The 22,456-nt window shown below is 52.0% G+C and overlaps 2 protein-coding genes across 3 annotated transcripts; both read left to right on the top strand.

Moving 5' to 3' along the window:
* The first annotated feature begins 5,230 nt into the window (after positions 1 to 5,230).
* On the top strand, positions 5,231 to 13,040 carry Spns1 (sphingolipid transporter 1 (putative)). The gene is made up of 12 exons (XM_036191893.1): positions 5,231 to 5,844; positions 5,944 to 6,009; positions 7,578 to 7,714; positions 8,697 to 8,848; positions 9,073 to 9,139; positions 10,216 to 10,361; positions 10,597 to 10,752; positions 11,042 to 11,231; positions 11,575 to 11,640; positions 11,859 to 11,957; positions 12,184 to 12,355; positions 12,697 to 13,040. Exons 1-12 carry the CDS (start codon positions 5,604 to 5,606, stop codon positions 12,789 to 12,791), a joined length of 1,587 nt encoding a protein of 528 aa, XP_036047786.1. The 5' UTR covers positions 5,231 to 5,603; the 3' UTR covers positions 12,792 to 13,040.
* Positions 13,041 to 13,092: 52 nt separating this feature from the next.
* Positions 13,093 to 18,588, top strand: Lat (linker for activation of T cells). Of its 2 annotated transcripts, XM_036191918.1 has the most exons (12): positions 13,093 to 13,878; positions 14,058 to 14,085; positions 14,185 to 14,219; positions 14,441 to 14,528; positions 14,670 to 14,734; positions 14,816 to 14,845; positions 14,927 to 14,990; positions 15,060 to 15,154; positions 17,759 to 17,821; positions 17,921 to 17,983; positions 18,080 to 18,181; positions 18,349 to 18,588. In XM_036191918.1, exons 1-11 carry the CDS (start codon positions 13,776 to 13,778, stop codon positions 18,172 to 18,174), a joined length of 729 nt encoding a protein of 242 aa, XP_036047811.1. In that variant the 5' UTR covers positions 13,093 to 13,775; the 3' UTR covers positions 18,175 to 18,181; positions 18,349 to 18,588. The 2 variants fall into 2 exon arrangements, with proteins under 2 accessions (XP_036047811.1, XP_036047799.1); XM_036191906.1 differs by having other exon boundaries at positions 14,816 to 14,990.
* Positions 18,589 to 22,456: the final 3,868 nt, after the last annotated feature.

Genomic DNA, 22,456 nt, shown 5'->3' with positions numbered 1-22,456 from the left:
TTTTTATGTATGGAACAATATTTATGCCAGAACTCAATATAGGCTCTTCTTCATCATTACTTCCCCAAAGACGTGGTGTAGCTGTTAATGTAGCACTCATACTGTGTTAGGCATTAGAAGGACTTCAGCTAGGCGTAACTCAGCCTCCTGGGATGGAAGTGGAAAGGGCTGCCTTCCAGGGACCTCTGTAGAGGCAGTGTGCACTCCTCTGTTTGCTTCCTGCCAACTGGACGTAGAATGTTCTATGAACAGACTTCAGAACTGGAACTCAGTGGGAGCACAGTGAGACAGGGCAGCCCGTGTCTTGGTCTCCCTCAGCACTGAAATAACTGTCGTGTTGAAATCACTTACTTAAGGATTTCTGTCACTCACAGCAGCCCAAGATGTAGCTATTCCAGACATAACAGCCCAGATGTTAGCTACTTCAAACACAACAGCTCAAGTTGTACCTGTTGCAAACAGCATTATAGTGGTTCTCTTTGGGCAGTAGGGCAGTTTCCACAGACGTCTAGTTGTAGAAATGGAGTGGGCATGAATATGCCCCTACCTAGTCTCCGGGTTTGGTGGCACAGACCTATAATCCTGGTCACTCAGTAGACTGAGGCAGGGTGTTAGAAATCTCAAGGCCTGCCTGGGCTAGAGTGAGTTCAAAACTGGACTGAGGACATACATAAAAATACGTATGTGTGCTTGCATGGCTTTGGGGTCAATCCTTAGCTTCTTGAGTTCTGTAGGATTGCTCATCCATACCTTTGACCCTGTAGCAAGTGCTAGAAGGTCCAGTTTTCTCCAATTTTCCCTTGTACTTAACAAAGACTATGCCTCTGTAACGGTATGAGCATTTACTCAATGTCTGACTAACTCTGAAACAAGTTTTGCAGAGACGAAAGCTGAATGAGATTAACCTGACAGTTCTCACAGCCATCCACTGCAGAACCAGATGTACATACATGTAGGCCTGACCTGAGACTCTGAATTCTTGAGATTGGCACACTTAAGTGTGTAATCAAAGTGCCCTGGGATCCTGGTAAAGGGCTGGAGAGATGGCTCAGTGGTGAAGAGCACTTGCTACTCTTGCAGACTGGAGTTCAGTTCTCAGCGCCCACATCAGGCAGCTCACAACTGCCTGAAACTCAACCTTGGGGGATCCAATGCACTCTTCTGGCTTCTCTAGGCACTTGCACACACGTGGCATTACTTACACAGGCATGCACACATAAATAAAATCCATTGTTTTAAAATGAAGGGTCAGTAGTGGTGCTTAGGAGGCAGAGGTGGGAGGATCTCTGTGAGTTCAAGTCCAGCCTGCTCTATGTATCAAGTTCCAGGCCAGCCAGAGTGACGTAGCGAGACTCCCATCTCAAAAAGAAGTGAGTAGGGAGCTCGAGAGATTATTCTGGGATTAAGAACACTTGTAGCTTTTGACGAGGACTCGGGTTCAATTCCCAGCTCCCACGTGGTGGCTTACAACCACCTGTTAACTCCGGCTCTAGGGATTCCACACCCTCTGCAGACCTCTGAGGGCACAGACACACACATACATGCAGGCAAAACGCTCATAAAATGGGGGGGTGGAGGCCTGTACTGGCACATGTGGTCTGGACCGGAAGCTCTGAGGAGCCTGGATACCTATCTCTGCTGACCACACTTGGCAGTGAGATACTCACTGTGCTTTGGTTCTTTTTCTTCCTATCATCTTCGTACCCAATCCTTAACTACTAGAAGTTAGAAATCTTTGAAAAGACCCCATACCCTTCTTGACAGAGTTTTCCCATGTAACCCGGGCTACCTTCTAACTCTAGATCTTTCTGCCTCAGCCTCCCAGGAGCTGGGAGTGTAGATGTGTGCCACCACACCGACTATTTTGTCTTGTGTACCTTTACAATCTCCAATCTCCCCAACTCCTGCTATCCTCTCTAACTCAGAGATTAGTTCTTCCTAAAGCTCCTGAAGAGCCGTCCACATTGTTGTGTGTGTGTGTGGTTTTTCAAGAGAGGGTTTCTCTGTGTAACAATTCTGGCTATCCTGGCATCTGCTTTGTAGACCAGGCTGTCCTCGAACTCACAGAGATCCGCCTGCCTCTGCCCCTCAAGTGCTGAGATTAAAGGTGTGGGCCACCACCACCTAACCATGGTCACATCATTTTTATGTTGCACCTTAGCCTGAAACAAAGCTGTAGCTCTTTTTACATCTGTTTGATTATCTGTTTCTTGCTTTCCCATCGGTCTGTAAGTGCTTGACAAACAATGTCTTGTTCTTTTCAACAATGCTCTTTGTTCATACACAGTTGTTTCCTCCCAAAAATTTATTCAAGGAATAAATTTCATGTCTCAAAAACCCCACTGCCACCATCTCAGTGAATGAGCCAGAAATATGTGTCACCCCTGCCTCCTTTTTGTGCTGAAAATGGAAACCAGGCCCTCACTCATGCTGGGCAGGTGCTCTACCACTGGGTTCATACTTTGTTTTGTGATGCTTAGGATGGAACCTGGGGTCTTAAGCATCATTGACACTTGCTTCATTTTCATTATCTACTCCATGATTGACCCCCACCCCTCTTGATGATTTTTGTTTTGTTTATTTTTTTGGTTTTTCAAGGCAAGATTTCTCTGTGTAGCCCTGGCTGTCCTGGAACTTGCTCTGTAGACTAGGCTGGCCTTGAACTCATAGAGATTCACCTGCCTCTGCCTCCTGAGTGATGGGATTAAAGGCATGCACCCCTGCCCCCAGCAATGAGGTTCGAGATGTAGCCCAGGCTAGCTTCTAATTAGTTTCTACCTTTGTTGTCTCAGTTCTCAGATAAGTGCCTTTCTGTCCCTCTTCTCCCATGTCCTGTCTTCAGTATAACATAAGCCACTGCTTCCTCCTAACCCTCTTCAGTCTATCTGCAGCCGATTGTTAGCTTTTCTCCAATGCAAATATGATAATATTGATGGGGGGGGGTCAGACTCATTAAATAGCCCAGATGGCTTCAAATTCCTGGGTTCAAGTGATCCACTGCCTCAGCCTGTAGATGTAACCGTCTTGTTAAATAAGAAACACAGAACCAATTGCAGAGTTAAAAACCATGAGGCCAGAGCAAGAGCAGAAAACCTTACCCTTCACTGCTTCTGCTGTCCTTCCTCTCCGAAAGAAACCTACTTCTGAGTGTCCTGTCTATTTATATACTTTCTGTTCTGTTTTCTCATTGGTTGTAAACCCAGCCACATGACCTCCTCATCACTGCCTGTTTGTACAGACCTCCAGGTCTTCTATGGTTAGTATTGAGATTAAAGGCGTGTGTCTGCCATTCGGGCTGTGTCCTTGAACACACAGAGATCTACCTAGCTCTGCCTCCCAAGTGCTAGGACTAAAGGCGTGCACCACTACCGCCCAGCTTCTGCTCTGGCTTGCTCTGACCTCAAGGCAACTTTATTAACATACAAATAAAATCACATGTCAATACAAATAAAATATCACTATATCAGCCTCCTAAGCATGTGGGACTATAGGCCCATCTCAGTCACCGGATTTTCATATGAATTGAATAATACAGTGTGCATTCTATTATGTCCAGCTTCTAATTTAACTATTTTAATATGTTTATTTTTATTATATTTTCATTTGGGTGCGTGTTATGGTACCCATATGAGAGAGGACAGCTTGTGGCAGTCCTCTTTTTCTCCATGTGAGGTCAGAGGGATGGAACTCAGGTTGTCAGCCTTAGCAGCAAGTATTTTATCCTTTGAGCCATCTTGCTGGCCCTTAAGTATTTTGAGCTTTATCTCTGTTTATTATCCTCACCTTCATCATCATTTCGTCCAGGCTGGTTTATGACTCGCAATACAGTTCCGTCCTCAAACCCTCATACGTATTTATTTTTAATTATTCTTAATTTTTTTGAGACTGGGTCTTATGTACCCAAAGCTCATCTTGAACTTACTATTGCTTTGTATCAAGGAACATTTTGAACTTGCAAGCCTCCTCTCTCTGCCTCCTGCCACTCATTGGCGTGGCTTGTGAGATACTGGAGAATTGAACCCAGGGTCTCAGCCATGCTAGGCAAATATGCTATCAACTGAGCTACATCCCCAGTTCTGGAAGTGGGATTGCAGAGCAGTACTTTCATAGGATCATAGTAATTTTTATTCAGAATGTATGTATATTAAGAAAAACAAGCAATCTGGGGTAGGGATGGTGCACACCTTTAACCTCAACACTCAGGAGGCTGAGGCAAGTAGATCTCTGAGTTTGAGGCCAGCCTGGTCTAAAAAAATGAGTTCTAGGACAGTCAGGGGCACATAGAGAAACTTTGGAAAAAAACAAAAGAAAAACTAAAAACAAGCAAAAACAAAACAAAACCTCAGGCGCTAAGATTAGAGGCTTGAGCCACCACACCCAGTGGGATTGGTTCTTGTTTGTTTTGTTTTGTTTTGACGGGGGTTTCTTGGTTTAGCCCTGGCCGTCATGAAACTTGCTCTGTAGACCAGGCTAGCTTCAAATGCAGAGACCTGTGTGCTTATGCCTCCAAAGTGCTAGAATTAAAGGCGTGTGCCATCACTGCCTGGCTTTCCGTGTTGGGCTGGCAGTTCTTTGCTTCTGAGCCTCTGCCTATTCTATAGGAGAGACACCAGAGGGCGTGAGCACTCCAGTCTTGGTTGCTGGAGGTAAACTTTGTGGCCGTAGCTGGTGCGTCCTCTTCCTTCTAGTCTACGGGAATCTTTTGTTTGAGGCGGGGTCTCATTCTGTGGCTTCCACTGTCCTGGAACTCGCTATGTAAACCAGGCTAGCCTTGAAGTTGCAAAGATCCGCTTGCCTTTGCGTTCTAGGACTAAAGGCATGCGACACCGCGCCTGACTCTATAGGAATCTAAGTATCCACATTTTGTAAGAGCTCATGATTGGAAATAAAAGGGGGCAGCTGCTCGCCGTTATTCATTCAACAATTTCTGATCAATGAAGCCATCAGACAATCACCGAAGAAGAAAGTGGGGACTTCTCACTAGCATCTGGAGAGATGTATTATTTCCAAACCTTTATGATTTACTATCTTGTGTGATGACAGGAAGTCGGATAAATGGGCATTCCCTCTAAGGCGCTCGACTTTGTCATCTTGGGAGGCCCCCTGGAGACTGTTGGTGAAAGTGGGAACAAGCATCCGATTGCCATGGTGCTTAGCTGTGTGCAGGAGCCCAAGAAGCCTTGGAGGCTTCCGTAGTCGGTGGAAGGTCACGTGCTCAATCCTTGCACCGGGTGACTTTCTCCGGTCGGGCTCCGGTGTCACATGATCTGCTCTGGGGCAACATGGCGACGGCCGTGGTGCAGCGCCGGGACTGAACGACAGCGAGTGTGGCGCGCTCCTTCCCAGGGTGAGGAGAGCATCAGCGTGGGAAGGGCGACTAGGTCCTCGTCTTCCCGCCCCTGTCCCCAACGTCACCTGCATCTCACACGACCTCTCTGTTGGAACCAGAGGGAATGACGAATCCCAGGGCTTTCCCCAGTCGTGCTCTGTTCATTGGAGCACGCTCCTAGCCGGCTGTGGGTAACTCTCCTCGCCATCCTTAAGCTAATCTCCTTCCGTCGGAGGTGGGACCGGAGCGTGGGCGGTTGCGTTCTCGTGGGACCATGGCTGGGTCCGACACAGCGCCGTTCCTCAGCCAAGCTGATGACCCAGATGACGGGCCAGCGCCTGGCCACCCGGGATTGCCGGGGCCCATGGGGAATCCCAAGTCCGGGGAGCCCGAGGTCCCAGACCGTGAAGGCCTGCAGCGCATCACTGGTTTGTCCCAGGGCCATTCGACCCTCATAGTGGCGGTGCTGTGTTACATCAACCTCCTGAACTACATGGACCGCTTCACCGTGGCTGGTAGGCACTGCTGTTCGGAAGAAGGGACGTGGGGAAGGAAGCAATTTCCCAGGATGGGGCCGCCTCTCCGTGCTCATCCTGAGCTTTTTTTCTTTCCAGGAGTCCTTCCAGACATTGAGCACTTCTTCAACATTGGAGATGGTAGTTCTGGCCTCATCCAGACTGGTGAGTGAGGCTCCTGCTCACACAGCCACTCGCCTCTTGTGGCCTCAACTGGGCCTACATACATGCAGGTTTGCCAATGAGGGCTGTTGGCCAGAGCTCTCGGAGGTAATGGTTGATTGCGCTAGGGCTGCCGAGTTGAGCTGGGACGTGACAATTACAGAGGGAGCCAGCTACTAACTATGTGATGGTAGGCGACATGCTCACCTTCTCCAAGCCTCATCTTTCTTGTCTGTAGAATGAAGTTAAGTAATAAAATGGACTAATTCTTTGGACTGGTGTGAGGATGAAGAAATGCTGGGTGTGGCACCTAGTAGGCACCAGTAAACAAAGCAAGAGTACTTGGGGGGAGGGAGTGGGGGTCGTTTCTCTCCTTTCTTTCTGAGAACCTACTATATGCCAGGTCCTAGTAGAGCACCTTAGAAGTGTGGTAGCCCTATAGGACTTTGGCAAGGCCTTCCTGCTTGCTTCTCCTACAGCTGAGCAGCAATGTTGTTCTTCCTGCTTTGCACGGAGATTTAGGTTTTATAAGCAAACTCAGACTTTGAGAAGAGTTAGGATTTGCCCAGGGTCACATAAGCAGGTAGGTGAATGGGAATTCGAAACCGGGTCTTGAAGTGTTTGTTTCCCAACCCCCGGCCCATGCGGAACTTACTCCATCCTTAAGTGTGGAGAAAGCGAGAGTGAGGTCTTAGGTCAAGGTGGTGCTGAGTTAGAGAAGCAGCAGACCTTCCTAGATGGTTCCATCATCCATCCTGCTTTTCATGCAACACACGTGAACACTTGTTTTGTGCTAGCTTGTGGGTTAAGTGAGACCCACAGTCATGGCCCATGCCGGAGCGGACGTCCTCCTGTGCCCAAGGGGGCTAATTAACATGGGATAATTTCCGATGGATGAGTATGACATATAAGATGTCAAAGTGTAAAAGAAAGCACACAGCAGGTGTTAATCCTTTAATCCCAGCACTTGGGAGGCAAAGGCTGGAGAACTGTGAGCTCAGGGCAGCCTGTGTACAGGAGACCTTCCCCTCCCACCCACCCACCCACCCAAAAAAAAGAAAAGAAAAGAAAATGGGGTTGGGATGGATGGTAGTCTGGGTAACTGTCTGGGTTGGAATTTGAAGCAATTGGATTTTGTAAGGCTCAGGAGAGAAATGAAAATGTTCCTTTGAGGACAGTGAGTCCCGAACCCTAACGTGGTGTTGATCTTGGCAGTTGTCGGGAAGGTGCAGGGAGGGAGAGAGGAAGGGGCTGGATTAGACAGGACAGGCAGGACACAGGCCTCTGGTGTGGATGTGGGTTTTGTTTCAGGCTGGGTGGAAGGGAGGAACAAGCCAGCTGGATGATCCATTCTATACAGGATGTTTTGGAAAGTTGTGAAGATGAGCCTGGGTGGCCCCCCTGGCTCTGATGGGCCACAGGGTTGGGATGGGAATGGTGTTCATCAGGGAAGAGGAGGGTGGGGATCTCTGGGCATTTCTATACCCTGCTCCCTAACTGGAATAGGAGTGGGGGAGGGGCTGGGGCAGCAAGGGATCCAAACCGGGCTGTGACTCTCTGCTTCCCCCTAGTGTTCATCTCCAGTTACATGGTGTTGGCACCAGTGTTTGGCTACCTGGGTGACAGGTACAATAGGAAGTACCTCATGTGCGGGGGCATTGCCTTCTGGTCTCTGGTGACACTGGGGTCATCCTTCATCCCCAGAGAGGTGAGGCCCTATGCTTTCTCCCCACTCCCTGTCCGTGTTTGCTGCTGTTCCTCGGAGACATTTTGGGTTGAGTGTGGGGAACCTCTGTGGTGTCCATCCTCTGCTCCTTCTTCCACTTTTTCATGGCCTGAGTTAACCTGCCCACCCTATCGTGCTCACTGTTCTTCATGAGCGTTCTTCCACGCATCACTTGGCCTGCCCCCTAACTCTCCCACTGCACACCTAAACACTGTTTTCACCATTGATCTCTGTGCAGATGGCCATTGTCTTCTCCCTTCCTGGGATCGGGCTTCCTCTTAAGGCTGGTGCTAGTGTGGGTGAGAGAGCAGCCTGGGGCAGCTGTCCACCCACCCTCCAGTGCTGCCCCCGACACTCTGCTGGCTCTGCAGACTACAGTGTTTTCCTGGTTGCTTCATGGGGCTCTTCTTCTCGCCCCATTCTTGGGGGCCTCTGACACAGTGACCCACTTCTTCCTTCTCCAAACTCTGAAAACACACGATGCCACGAGTTTCCCTCCCAATTCCCTGGTAGATGCTTTTCTGTGTCTTTGAAATCTTCCCCTCTCTGCTGTCCTCAGGCCCAGGCAGCCCTAGTGCCCTGGCCTTGGCTCCAGGTGCCTTTGGTAAGCAGACTGTCCCCCAGTTTAGATCATTATTCACCATTGGAGTGGGTCCTCGGTGGGAGGGAAAATAGAAACCCAAGATTTACTTTGCACCTACTGAGTGCAAAGCCCTCAGAGTACCATGTGAACAAACTGTTGTTGTTCCCCTTTTGCAGATGAGGAAACTGAGGCTCAGAGAGGTTAAGTTATTTTCTCAAAGTCACAGCTAGTAAGTGGAGCCAGGATTCCAGCCAGGTCTGTGTGATTCTCAACCCAGGCCTCTCTCACTGTCCCTGCTGCCTCTCCAGCACTACCTGGCGAGGTCTCCTGGGAGGCTGGCTCCAGGGTGGGATGCCACTTCCCCCATGTCTCCTTTCCCAGCGTTTCTGGCTGCTCCTCCTGACCCGGGGCCTGGTGGGGGTCGGGGAGGCCAGTTACTCCACCATTGCGCCCACCCTGATCGCCGACCTCTTCGTGGCAGACCAGCGGAGTCGGATGCTCAGTGTCTTCTACTTTGCCATTCCTGTGGGCAGGTGAGTAGGCTGTGGGCAGGCCTGATGCGGGGCAAGGGCTCGATGGGGCATTTTTCGAGACAGGGTTTCTTTGTGAAACAGTCCTGGCTGTCCTGGAACTTGCTTTGTAGACCAGGCTGGCCTGGAACTCACAGAGATCCACCTGCCTCTGCCTCCCGAGTGCTGGGATTACAGGCGTGTGCCTTGACTGACCACATGTAACTTTCCTCTCTGCCTTCCCACAGTGGACTAGGCTACATTGCAGGCTCCAAAGTGAAGGATGTGGCCGGAGACTGGCACTGGGCTTTGCGGGTGAGTCTGGTTATAGTTTGAGGAGTCAGCAACCTTACTGATCTCCCTTTCTTTCTTCAGATATTCCCTTTTTTAACTCTCTTTAAAAAAAAAAAAAAAAATGTGCCGGGCGGTGGTGGTGCATGCCTTTAATCCTAGCACTTGGGAGGCAGAGGCAGGTGGATCTCTGTGAATTCGAGGCCAGCCTGGGCTACCAAGTGAGTTCCAGAAAAGGCGCAAAGCCACACGGAGAAAACCTGTCTCAAAAAACCAAAACAACAACAACAACAAACAACAAAAAAGTATGTGTGTGCATACATGCCTGACCGTGGGAGTCAGAGGTCAACTTTAGGAAGTTGGTTTTTTCCTTTACCTGAAGGTCCTGGAGATTGAATTCAGGTTGTCAGGCTTGCGGCAAGACCCTCTACTCACTAGGCAAGCTCCCTGGCCCCACACACTCCCTCTTTGTGGCAGTGCTCATTGTGCTGAGCTGAGCCTCAGCAAGCCTGGTCTTCAAAAGGGAGCCAAAAGTCTTGCTCGCAGATGTAAAGCTGGAAGCCCCAGAAAGGGACAGTATTAGCTTTCCTACTGGAAAGTGAAGCTGACCCAGGACTCCCGTGCCATCACTGCATTTGCTCATTTTTTGGTTTCCCCATGCTAACTTTATTCCCAAGCGATCATCCTCAACTGAGCAACTTGGGCACCTCAGACCCTTGGACAGTAGCCATGAGATGGTGTCCGATTGGATGAACGTGGGTCACATGCCCAATATGTAATCAGTTATGGAAGGCTAGAGAGTAACAGCCCTTTTGGTTCGGCCTTAGATCCAGTTTGAACCATGTGGACTGAGAGAAATTTGGTTGGGGGTCCTTGAAACAAAATCAGGGTGCTGTTGCCAAAGAAGAAGCAAACCTAGGCCTGTAGAAACGGGATGTCCCCGGTGGCAAACCTTCCTAAGTCGCAGTTCCAACTTCTCTGGACCAGCCCTTGTGGAGTTTTAAACCTGGGGAGCTAAGCTGCCTGCCCTCCTCATTCTCGGTGGCCCCAGAGGGTCAGTATACCCCTGCCCTGCATCCCAAAGCTTGCTCTTTCCCCAGGTGACACCAGGTCTGGGGGTGGTGGCTGTTCTGCTGCTGTTCCTGGTGGTACAAGAGCCCCCAAGAGGAGCTGTGGAGCGCCACTCAGGTTCACCACCCCTGAGCCCCACCTCATGGTGGGCAGATCTGAAGGCGTTGGCACGAAAGTGAGTTTACCCCTTCCTTCCGTGTTTCAGGCCGCAGAGGGCTGCAGCCTTCAACAGGCCGAGTTTTGTGTCCTGCCAGGGAGCCGTATTTATGGCCAGAGACCCAGGCATTGCTGCCCACCTGAGGCATTTGCCTGAGATATAGACACAGGTCATGTCAACTCTGACAGTAGAATACGCCAGGGAGGGAGGAGAGGGCACACCCGTGGGTCTGACTTCCTCCCAATGCCCACAGCCCGAGTTTCGTCCTGTCTTCCCTTGGCTTCACTGCTGTGGCCTTCGTCACGGGCTCCCTGGCTCTCTGGGCCCCAGCGTTCCTGCTGCGCTCCCGTGTTGTTCTGGGGGAGACCCTGCCCTGTCTCCCTGGAGAATCATGCTCTTCCTCTGACAGGTGCGTGGGAGGGGCTGGGCCGGGTGACTTCGGGTAGGGGATAGAAGAGGGATTCGGACTCGGGCCAGAAAAGTTTGAATACTGACTCTACCAGCTCCCTCCACTCTTGGAGTCTCAGTTTCTGGTTCCGAGAACCATGTGATGAGGTAACACATTGGCTCTGAGGGTCTGTGCCGGATGGATTTGGGTATGAGGGCAGCTGGGGTGGACCGTGCTCGCGGGGGTCAGAGGGCCTCGCAGGAGAAGGAATCATGCCAGGGGGAATCTCATCTTTGGACTCAACCCCCAGTCTTATCTTTGGACTCATCACTTGCCTGACTGGAGTCCTGGGTGTGGGCCTGGGTGTGGAGATCAGCCGCCGCCTTCGCCGCTTCAACCCTCGGGCTGACCCACTGGTCTGTGCTACCGGCCTCCTGGGCTCGGCGCCCTTCCTCTTCCTGTCCCTGGCCTGTGCCCGAGGCAGCATCGTGGCTACCTACGTGAGTCGGATACCAGGGGCCTAGTGGGTATCTCTGCACGGGGGCAGGAGGGGTGGCGTGGCCTTCCTGGGCACCGCCGTGTCCATCGGGAGGACCAGCAGCAGCCGACTCCGGGTGCAGAGTCAGCCAGCAGAGTAGTTTAGAGCGGACTGAAGGTGGAGTGCCTCCTTCCAGATCCCAGCCCTGGGCCTTCCCAGCTGGGCGCTGCTGGCAAAGCAGCGTCTCCTCCCGTGTAAGGTGCTGGTGTGGTGAGGCTAGCTCCTGCCTTGTGGGGTGTGATGGGGACTATGTGAGTTGATGGCTAAGCCTGGTCATGTGACTCTCTCCCGCTTCTGCCATCCAGATCTTTATCTTTATTGGGGAGACCCTGTTGTCTATGAACTGGGCCATTGTGGCTGATATCCTACTGGTGAGTAGCTGGGCAGAGGCTGAAGGGAGCAGGGGTCGGGCTCTGGTGGTGGCCCTGGATTCTGGCCTTTCCCCTTCAAACCTCAGCTGCGTATGTATGTCAGAGTCCAGCCACAGAGGGGCCTCTGGGCCTGCCTTGGGCCTACAGTGGACTTGGGCCTTGGTTTCTCTGGGATCCCTGCTGAGCCAGCCCCCCGCCCCCTCCCCCATCCCTCCTAGTATGTGGTGATCCCAACTCGGCGCTCCACTGCTGAGGCCTTCCAGATTGTGCTGTCGCATTTGCTGGGCGATGCTGGGAGCCCTTACCTCATTGGTCTAGTGAGTACTCTCCTTGGCTGGGATGGGATGGTTTTAGGGACCTGGTACTCCCCACCCCGGCAGCTGGCTTGTGGCTGGTGATATGAGCCTAGACGGCTAGGATAGCCTGGCCTAGTTCGCCAGTCACCTGCGGCACTTTTCCCCTTGGTGCCTCTAGTGGGTGGGAAGGAAGCTGTGGGAAGGTTTTACCTGTGGGGATGTGGGGCTGACTCTTTTGTCCCGGCAGATCTCTGACCGCCTCCGACGGAGCTGGCCTGCTTCCTTCTTGTCCGAGTTCCGGGCCCTGCAGTTTTCGCTCATGCTCTGTGCTTTCGTTGGGGCACTGGGTGGTGCGGCCTTTCTGGGCACGGCCATGTTCATCGAGGACGACCGCCGGCGGGCTCAGCTCCACGTGCAGGGTCAGTGAGGGCCACTGTCAGCCCACGCGCTGCCTGTCAGTCTGCTCATCTGTGGCTCGTCCGTATAAACCCCGCGTCACTTAGTCCCCGGCTCTCCCTCCACTCGGACTATCCCATCCGCCCAGGCCCATGCCACCGGCCACCGGCCAGGGTTGAGAGTCCCAGCTCCCGGGTACCATCCCACTCAGCTCTGAGTCTGTCTGAAAGTGGACCAGGCTTTCTGTCTGTTCACAGTTCTGAGGACTTGGGCTGCCACCTCCTCTGTGCCCCTCTGCCTGTTTGTCTCCTGTCCCCTGCTGGCTCTTACCTGGTTGTCCTTGGCTCCGACCCCTTCCCCGCAGGTCTGCTGCATGAGACGGGGCCCTCAGATGACCGGATTGTGGTACCTCAGCGAGGCCGTTCTACCCGGGTCCCCGTGTCCAGCGTGCTCATCTGAGGAGCTGTTACCCAGCCACAGGTGCACCACAGCTGGCTCCAGGCCCACCCCAGGAGGTGCCCAGGCAGAAGCCCTCACCAGGCCCAGGTCCAAGGAGGAAGCCCTGGGATATGTCCCCGCTCCCAGACACTACATGGGCAGCCCAGGGAAGTGATGGGGGTCCAGAAATGGGGGGTGTCCTGTCTATTAGGGCAGCCCAAGGGGTTTGGTGCTATTTGTAATGGAATAAAATTTGTAAGCAGACTGTGACTGGCCGCTTGTCTCTCTGCGGGCGCCGTTGGTTTCAGGGAATGTCTGTCGCCTCAGGACTTACTTAGCAGGGCAGTCGGGTCACCCTGTGGGTTGGTCCCTGTCTTCTGGCCTGGGTGAGCTAGAGGACTGCTCTTTTCTGAGTGAGTTGCTTCGGTGTGACCGTGACTCATTGTGGTCCCTGGAAGCTGCTCTCCCAGAGGCTAGCCTGGGAGGTGGGGGCGGTGCTGCCCTTGTTCCACGCAGTCCCAGACAGAGCCTCCCTACAGTTCTCCCACCCATGGGGAGGACACAGCTTGCCAGCTTGTCCCCCTTCCCACACAGTCCCTCTGCCTCCTCCCCCTTCCCACAGCTGGGTGGGGGTGAGTGGGCAGGGGGCAGGCGCAGCCGCCTGAGGAGCCTGATGATTTCCTGCCCTCACCACAGCTTCCTGTCGCACGCGGGTGGTGAGGAGAAGAGGCAGGCGGGGAGCAAGAGAGGGGCAGGTACAGCTGGGCACGGGGATCGCGGGTCTGCTAGCTGGGGCACAGGCCCCAGCTCAGGCTCCCAGACTAGAAACTGCCAGCCCTGGTCTCAACTCGGTCCAGCAAGGAAGTGGGGGTCCTTGAGCCCCAAAGGAGGACACAGCTGCCTGCCGCTGGATCCCAGGCTGTGGCCCACTCAGTGCCACAGCTCTGCTGCCGCTCTGCCTGGAGGGGCTGCAGTGCAGCGGGGCCTGGGGCAGGTGATCTGCAGATGGAAGCAGACACTCTGAGCCCCCTGGAGCTGGGCCTCCTGCTGCTGCCTCTATTGGTCACGCTCCTGGCTGCCCTGTGTGTGCGCTGCCGTGAGCTGCCAGGTAAGTGGGGAGCTCTGGGGTACTGGGTGCCGGGTACCCCACCGGATCCTCGTGCTCTTCCCAGCCCCATTCTCCCTATAACTGTCCCTACCTCAGTCCTGCTGTGGGGACGGGAGGGGACTGAGTGTCTTTGTTCCTGTTGCACCCTGATCCTGCCTCATTGGCCCTCTCTCCTCCAGCCTCCTATGAGAGTGCTTCCAGAGAAAGGTGAGTCCCATTTCCCCATGTGTTTTCCCTTTGTTCTGATGGAGGGCTTGGGGCCGGGGCCCTCTTGGGCCTATACCCCAGCTACCTCTTTCCTGCCAGTTTGTACCCAAGGAGCATCCTCATCAAACCGCCTCGTGAGTTCAGTGTCCTTGGCCTTCCTTGAGGGTTCTTAGGAGTGTGCCTTTGTCCTGCTCATCCTAAGCTGTCTGTAGGGCTGGGTTGGGGGAAAGCGGGAGCCCCCCGTGCCTGTTTAGGACATGGTTTTTAGGGGTACATCTGTCCTTAGAGGCCTTGACATGGGTTGGGGGTGGTGGTGTCTGGAGTCATTCCCTCAAGCTCGGTTCTATGTCCTCAGAAATAACTGTCCCCCGAACATCCGCCACTTCCTACCCTCTTGTTACTTCCTTCCCACCCCTGAGGCAGCCAGACCTGCTCCCCATTCCGTGAGTACCCCTCAGCTCCCTCCCTCTGAGCCACTGTGCCTGCCCCACCCTCTAGGATTGGGGGAAGCGGCTTTTTCCCTGTTGCCACCCCGCTTGTCCCAGAGTCCTACTTAGACCTGGTCCCTGACCTTTGACTTCCAGGAGATCCCCACAGCCCCTTGGGGGCTCCCATCGGATGCCATCTTCCCGGCAAGATTCAGATGACGGTAAGAGTGTACGGGGTTAGTGGACTGGGGGAGGGTGTGCAGCATGAGCTGATTTGTCTTCCTCCCCTTCTCTCTTCGAAGCCAACAGTGTGGCGAGCTACGAGAACCAGGGTGGGTCTGGGGTCCGGGGAACAGGGTGGGGTGGGGAGGCTGGATCTGTCCCAGGTCACGTTGACTTCTTCTTCCTCCCAGAGCCAGCCTGTGAGAATGTGGATGAAGATGAGGACGAGGATGACTATCCCAATGAGGGCTACCTGTGAGTGGGGAGGGGCAGAGGGGGCGGAAGTTGGGGACCCTTTCTTACCTCCTCGTTCCTTCCTTCCAGAGAAGTGCTCCCTGACAGCACCCCTGCCGCCGTTCCTGTGGTCTCCTCTGCTCCTGTGCCCAGCAACCCTGGCCTCCGAGACAGCGCCTTCTCCAGTGAGTCAGGGTTTCTGTCTACCTCCCTCTGCCATGTGCTGCTAGCTACACCTCTCTTCCCTCTCATTTCTGAGATGATTGCCGCCCTCCCATTTCCTCCTTCAGATGTTGGACTTCCTGCTCTTCACTTCGGGTTGCCTTGCTTTTCCTCCCTCCCTCTTTGTCTCACCATTTTTCCTGTTGTCTAAGAAATTTTCTCACTCTTCTTTAACCCTTCCATTGAAATTTTATTTCTGGGTTGGATGCGAGGGCACACGCCTATAACCCTGCCATCAGGAGTCTGGGAAGGACGGTTGAGTTTGAGGATAGCCTGGACGATATAATGAGACCCTGTTTCAAAAACCAAAACAGCGCTACCACCAACAAAAAAGAAAAGAGAAAAATCATTTCTCTTATCTGAAAGCCCTTTTTCGGGCTTCTCAGTGTTCTTTTTGTATAGTGCCCTGTTCTTGTTTCATGGAAGCATTATCATCTAATGTATCTGTAAGGACTTTGGTTAGAGGTTGTTTCTCTCTGTCTCTGTCTGTCTGTCTGTCTGCCTCTCACTCACATACTCTTTCACTGAAGCTTGCTTCTGCTTACCATGTGGTCTTTGTTTCTCTTGGGCTGCGTTTTTCTGCTTTGGTCTCTTCCATTCCTGCTGTCCTTCCCTGAACTTCCCTTAGGGTTTGGTGATCTTCAATGTTCTATCCTCTTCTCTCTGTGTAGCATGAATGTCCCTTACCACGATACAAATTTGGGAATATCTAAGATTATAGTGAATTTTGTTGAGGATATATATATATATACACACACACACATAGTCTGAAGGTAGGATTTTGTTTTGTTTTGAGACAGGGTCTCACTATGTAGCCCTGGTTGTCCTGGAACTTGATATGTAGACCAGGCTGGCCTCAAACTCACAAAGATCTACCTGCCTCTGCCTCCTAAATGCTGAGATGAAAGGTGTGTGCGCCCATGCTCAGCTTTGGAGGTAGTTTATGCAAATTTTAATTAATCTTTTGCATGAAACCAAAATTTCATGGTGTGGAGTTTTCCATTTGTGGCATTACACCAGTACTTCAAAGGTTTGGGGTTTTGGAATATTCTGAATTTTGGAGCTTTAATTCAGGAACACCCAACCTGTATTTACTCTAGACGATTATGTCTGTACCCTAGCTCTGCTTGTTTTGTTTTGTTTAAGGCAGAATCTCACTGTGTAGCCCTGGCTGCCCTGGAACTTGCTTTGTAGACTAGTCTGGCCTTTAACCCATAGAGATCCAATTGCCTCGTTTGCTGGGTGCTGGGATTGTAGGCATGTTCCACCACACCTGGCCTCGGGTTCCATTTGTAGTCCAGATTTCTAATTTGTCATTTCTCTCTTAAACCTTGAGACTGTTTAAGTGATTCTTTCCATCCATCTATCCACCATCCATCCATCCATCCATCCATCATCCATCCATCCCTTCACTCATTTCCTGGGTATGTCTGCTGGGTTATGTTAGGGATTTAGTGAGTCAATTCAGCAAATTTGTAAAGATAAAAGAATCATTGCTAGGGCCAAAATGGCTGATTTTAAGTTCATCGAGAGGCACTGTCTCAATGGACTGAGGTGGAGTGGATAAAGCCTCCACGTGTTCATGGGTGTGTGCATCGGCATAGCATATACACAAAGGTACTAAAAGAGGTACTGGTACCTGAGGACCTACTTTATGCCCTTGTAGTATACATTAACTCAACTGCTGACTGCCCCCTTCCCTCCTGCCCCTCACTTCTGCCTCTGTACTATGCCAGGGTTTATTTTTTCATTTCTATTGACTGATTGATTGATTGACATAGTCTTGCTATTGTGATGCCCAAATTTGGCCTTGAAGCCTGGAGCCCAAGTTACTCCTATCTCAGCCTTCAGGGCCCACAAGCATGTGTTGCCATACCCAGTGGGTTTATTAATAGATACTTGGCAGCACATGGTGTGTGCCAGGCTCTATTTTACTATTTACTGTTTCAATCCTCACAGTAGTCCTGCAGAGCAGGTCCCGTTATAAATTTTACCCTGCAGATGGGGAAACTGAGGCACAGAGCATTTAGGTAACTTATCTGAGGTAACATAGCTGGTTGGTGCTAGAACTGGGATTTGAACCAGGATATTTGGCTCCGAAGCCCAGCTAGTTTACATGCTCATAAAGAATCCAGGCAGCTGTGAAACCAGAAAGCAAAAAGCCATGTAACATAGCGAGTGACATGTATGGGCCTGGGAAGGTGTAATATGGGCGATGGCTAGTAATACTGAGAAGCCAGACAGGTCTGATGAAGAGGGGATGCCGTCTCTTCCACATGCCACCAAGATGTCTGTACTTTGGGCTCCTATGGTCCCTGCTCCCAGCCGTACTGTCAGAGTCCCACACTGTCACTGTTCGATTTTCCCCAGTGGTACTGGTCCAGTGGATCTCTGTCCACCTCCATGGCCCTTCCCCTTCCCAGGCTGCTCCCCTTGCTTTTCCTGGATATTCTCTCTATCCTGTGGGACTGCCTCGGGGGGAAGGCTGTGTCTGGAGACCTGGGGGGCCTCTGGGAACCAGTGCCTGGCTGAGGGCCTTCTAGTAATTAATTGTTCCCGTCCCACAGTGGAGTCGGGTGAAGATTACGTGAATGTCCCCGAGAGCGAGGAGAGTGCAGAAGCATCTCTGGGTAGGTGACACTGCACTCTGTGTACGGCCCATAGCCTCTCCCACCCTCCACATGGCCTGCCCTTCACATGACTGTCCGTCTTGATCTGTTCCCCCACAGATGGGAGCCGGGAGTATGTGAATGTGTCCCAGGAGCTGCAGCCAGTGACCAGGGCCGAGCTGGGTGTGTATCGAGGTGTAAGTGGGCAGGAGCTGGAGAGTTGCCTTCAGCAGATAGCTGCCTGCCGAACACCAGTCTTCCTCTGTCTTTCCCTCCCAGCCGCCTTGAAGTCCCAGGAGGTGGAAGATGAAGAAGAGGAAGGAGTGGAGGGAGAGGAAGCTCCCGATTATGAGAATCTGCAGGAACTTAACTGAGAGCCTGGTGAGTGGCCTCTGTCCCCACCCCTGTCTTGGGCCTTCTCTCCAGGACCCCCTTCCTGGCCACCCCCAATGGTTAGGCACGTACTTGGTGGCTCTGGCTGGATACTGGCTGGTTTCATGACTCGGTGACTCTGCACCCCCTGTCTCCCCTGCCCTGTTGTGTTTCAGCTGCAACCATCTGTCCTGGAACTAGCCTGCTGGGAGGGCAGAACTGGGCAGCTGAACGTAGCTCTAAGAGAGTCCCATGTGATCTCTGCCTTGTCAACAGTCTGAGAACCCCCCTAACTTATTGTCACTTTGGGGTCCAATCTGTGTCCCCAGTATTCTGCATCTTCTGACGAAGCCTGAAAATGAATCTAGTTCCTGCTTGACTCTGTCATGGAATAAAGGCTGTGGTGGCCCAAAGTCTTCCTTTTGTTTTTTGTTTTTTTTTTGTTTTGTTGTTGTTGTTTTTATTGGGGCAGGGTCTTGCCGTGTAGATCAGGTTGGCCTTGAACTTGTGGGTGATCATCCTGCCTCTGCCTCCCTGGTGCTGGGAGTTCAGGTGTGTGCCAGTGTGCATAGCTCTGTTGGCTTTGGGGTCCTGGAAGGCTGAGTGAAGGTAGTGTTGGATTGAGGACCGTCCTTTTCTTTGTGGGATGTTTGTGAATGTGGGCATACATGACCTATGGGTCTAGGGGTGTGTGTGTGTGTGTGTGTGTGTGTGTGCATGTGTGTGTCCCCAAGTCTGCATCAGAGTGTCTGGATAGCTCTGTCTGTCTGTCTGTCTGTCTGTCTGTGGGTCTCCCTCCTCCACAGGGGCCCTCTTAACTGTCTTGGTTTAAAGACTGTAAATGACAGATGACCATGACTTGGACTTAGCCATTTTCCGAGTGAGGCCTTCGACCCAGCCTGGCCCTTTTGGGGTTCAGAATGTATCTCCCCACAGAGTTCATAGACGTGCAGCTGTTCATTGTGCAGTGGCAGATCAGGGTACAGGGCACCTCTGGGTGGGGAGTGTGTGTCAGCAGCAAGATCCTACCTTGGTGACCCTTGTTCTTCTACTTGCAAAACAAAGGGCTGGCCTTGATGACCTCAGTAGGTGTCTTGGGTCTTGTCTTTTGTGTGGCTCTCATGAAATAACTGAAGTGGTCTGAGCAAGTCAGACCTGGTGGCATATACTGGTACTTTCAGCTGTTCCAAAGGTGGAATGGGAGGATTTCTGGAGCTCAGGAGTTTAAAGCCTGCCTAATACACATAGTGGGAACATATCTTATCCCCCACCAAAGTGGCTAAGGCACCTGAAGTTCATGTGTAGCCAGCAAGCTTCAGCTGCTGTGTGGTGACATGTCTGTGGGTCTCACTGCCGGCTTGCTAGGTTTGGTCGTGGGAATGGCCTGGTGATCTGCTGGTTTGTCTGGCCTGGCTCCATCGCCCGTGTTCTGGGAGTTTTTCTCTTGGTCTCCTTCAGAACCCACTCTTGTCCCAGTTCCATTCTTTGTGGATTTAGAGGCACCAATGCAGCCCTCCATCCTGGGATGTGAGCTGGCCCTCTCTGGCCTTGCACGATGGTTCGGGTCGGGCCTGTGGCCTGCTGGGCAGTGGGATGGGCCTGGGATTTTTCAGGAAACCCCTTTTGATCCCAGCTGTTACTGGGCCAGAAGGATATAGTTCTGGAGACCGCATTTGCATAGCCTGCCTGTGAATGAAGCCATGGAAAGGAGAGGGGTGATTGAGACATGACTATTTTCCTGAATCTAATCACAAATGAGCAAGATGACCTCTACAACCTCTGGGTCATGCGGGCCAGTAAATCACAGTGTGTCAGCAACTGGCTTGGTGTGTTTGTTGTGTAACCAACGCTGCTCTGATGAATACACAGAGCTAGTAGTTTTCTCTGGCTGCTGAAGTAATCTGAGTTCCAGGTACCCCTCCCATAATTACTGTGGCTTCCCTATCGACAGTTATGGCTGGTGTCTGCATTTTGTAGGTAAGGGAGCAGATTCAGAGAGGTGAGGTAGACAGGGAAGCCCTTCAGATTATCCAGCTGCAGCAGATTGAAGTGGGGGTGGGGTGTGGGAAGCCTCGGTGTAAGTTAATGGGCCTCGGTCTTTTTATTTGCGTGTCGGGGGTAGGAGGAATAGGCAGAGGCACCAATAGCAGATTCCTGACAAAGGCACTTTGGCAGAACAACCTTGTCAAAAAATCTAGCAACAAACGGTAAAGCCGAAGACAGACCGGCCCTTTGCTTAGTGGGTTCCCTGAGCAGGACCTTTGTCATCACAGTGGATGTACAGGCACAAGCTGTACAGGGCAGTGTTGCAGTGGTCACAGCAGGACACAACAGAGGGACCCAGGGCCAGTGGATGGGCAGGATGCCAGTCCTGGTGGGGCGCCAGCCCTGGTGGGGCGCCGGCCCTGGGGTCCCATTCCTGGTGGGGCGCCGGCCCTGGTGGGGTCCCGGCCCTGGTGGGGCGCCGGCCCTGGGGTCCCGTTTCTGGTGGGGTGCCGTCTCTGGTGGGGTGCCAGCAGCAGAATGAGTCAGGCCTGTCAGCAGGAGATACACAGCTGGAAGAGCATGCATGCATGGAGGCAACAAAGGGAGCCACGTAAAGGCAATTAAAGATGTGAAATAGGTGTGGGTCACTTGCCAGGAGCGCCATGCTGATTTGGATTCCTTTGTTTAGATAGGTCTCATTGTTTAGCCCTGGCTGCCCTGGAACTCTGTCCTTGAACTCATAGAGTCCATCTGTGTCTGCTTGGATTTATTATTATTATTGTTATTTGGAATGATTGGCTATCTTGGGAATGGGATCCAAATGTAAACATGGAATTCTTATGTTTCATATACACCTTCTACACATAGTCTGAAGGCAGGTTCATACATTATTTTAAATGCACCTACATTTGACTGAAACCCACCCCATGAAATCAGAAGAGGATTTTCTGCTCAGGACATCATGTCAGCACTCGGAATGTTTTATACTTTGGGATATCTTGGGTTTCAGATGTTTGGATTAGGGATGTTCTCTGTACATGTTGCTTGGGGACACTGTATGTGGTGTATTAAGGCAGGTGTATAGGAGTAGAGAACACCAAATTCGGGGACGTGTTACCTTGGGTGGAGGGAGAGAACTGAGGTGGGAGTGGAGCAAAGGCCTCAGTGAACTGTGCAGTGGGGTCTGGGGTAGCCTGGGGTACTGGGTGGCAGAGCACTTGTGCCCGTGGGAAGTTCTGAGCTCAGTCCCTAGCACTGCCTCCCCCAAAACAGTGGGATCGGGGAGGGTTCCACAAGTGTTTGATAACTATCCTTCAAGTGTTTTCAGGTCTGAGTGATTTCATAATAATTAAGACAAGGGCCGGGGCATGATGGTGTGTGTCTAACTCCAGCACTCGGGAGGCAGAGGCAGGCAGCGCCTGTGTGTTCAAGGCCAGCCTGGTCTACATGGCAAGTCTCACCCAGGTCAGCTAGGGCTACATAGCAAGACCCTGTCTGAAAAACAAACAAACAAAATAAACACAAAACAAAAACAAGATCAAGGCCCAGGAAGGAAGGGTGGGCGTGTGTGTGTGTGTGTGTGTGTGTGTGTGTGTGTGTGTGTGTGTATGTGTCACAAGCAGCCATGGGAGAGGGTGTCATTGGTTGGTTTGTGACAATTGGATGAATTACCCAAGGTGCTCCAGGCTTTAGGGGCAACATATACCAAAGCCCTGAGGTGACTTGAAGAGCTGAAGAAAACCTAGTTAGGATACAGGAGAAAGCACAGACACATGTAGCTAGTCTTTCTCTGTCCTGCCAGCCGCTCCCAAATCACTACAGGGAGACGACTTACTATTTACGAAAGCTTGGCAGATAGCTTGGGCTTGTTTCTAACTAGCTCTCTTCTTTCCCAGCATCCTCTGTACCTAGAAAGTCTGCTTAGCTACTGGCCATTCAGCTCGTTATTAAGCCAATCTAAATGGCATATCTTCATAGTGTACACAAAGATTATTCCATAACAGACATGAGGGTGGACAGAGGGGCTGAGCAGGCCGACAGATTCATCCCGAGACCATGGCTGGTCCCTGGAGGCTGTGGAGCCCAGAATGGCTTGGCCAAGTTTCTGCTTTAGAACTATCTCTGCATTAGTTGTGGAGGCTGGCTAGGGGAAGCAAATGGCCTAGAGGAGGGAGAGCGGGAGAGCGTGAGGAGCCTGTGGGCTAACAGAGAAACGGCCGCACAATCTAGTGACCACAGTGATTGGTTGGCTGTGTCTGGAGGCACAAGGAGAACCTAGTTGATCATTGCCTTCCAGAG

The sequence above is a fragment of the Onychomys torridus genome, chromosome 1 (genome assembly GCF_903995425.1).
Source record: "Onychomys torridus chromosome 1, mOncTor1.1, whole genome shotgun sequence".
NCBI lineage: Eukaryota > Metazoa > Chordata > Mammalia > Rodentia > Cricetidae > Onychomys > Onychomys torridus.
This window is presented reverse-complemented; position numbering and strand designations above follow the sequence as displayed.

Bases quoted from the DNA above. Each gene is read 5' to 3' on its own strand.
- Spns1 (XM_036191893.1), top strand. From the start codon at position 5,604: ATGGCTGGGTCCGACACAGCGCCGTTCCTCAGCCAAGCTGATGACCCA. The intron at 9,140-10,215 runs GTGAGTCTGGTT...CTCTTTCCCCAG, and splicing joins ACTGGCACTGGGCTTTGCGG to GTGACACCAGGTCTGGGGGT. The intron at 10,753-11,041 runs GTGCGTGGGAGG...CTCAACCCCCAG, and splicing joins TCATGCTCTTCCTCTGACAG to TCTTATCTTTGGACTCATCA.
- Lat (XM_036191906.1), top strand. From the start codon at position 13,776: ATGGAAGCAGACACTCTGAGCCCCCTGGAGCTGGGCCTCCTGCTGCTG. The intron at 13,879-14,057 runs GTAAGTGGGGAG...TCTCTCCTCCAG, and splicing joins GCGCTGCCGTGAGCTGCCAG to CCTCCTATGAGAGTGCTTCC. The intron at 15,155-17,758 runs GTGAGTCAGGGT...CCCGTCCCACAG, and splicing joins CCGAGACAGCGCCTTCTCCA to TGGAGTCGGGTGAAGATTAC.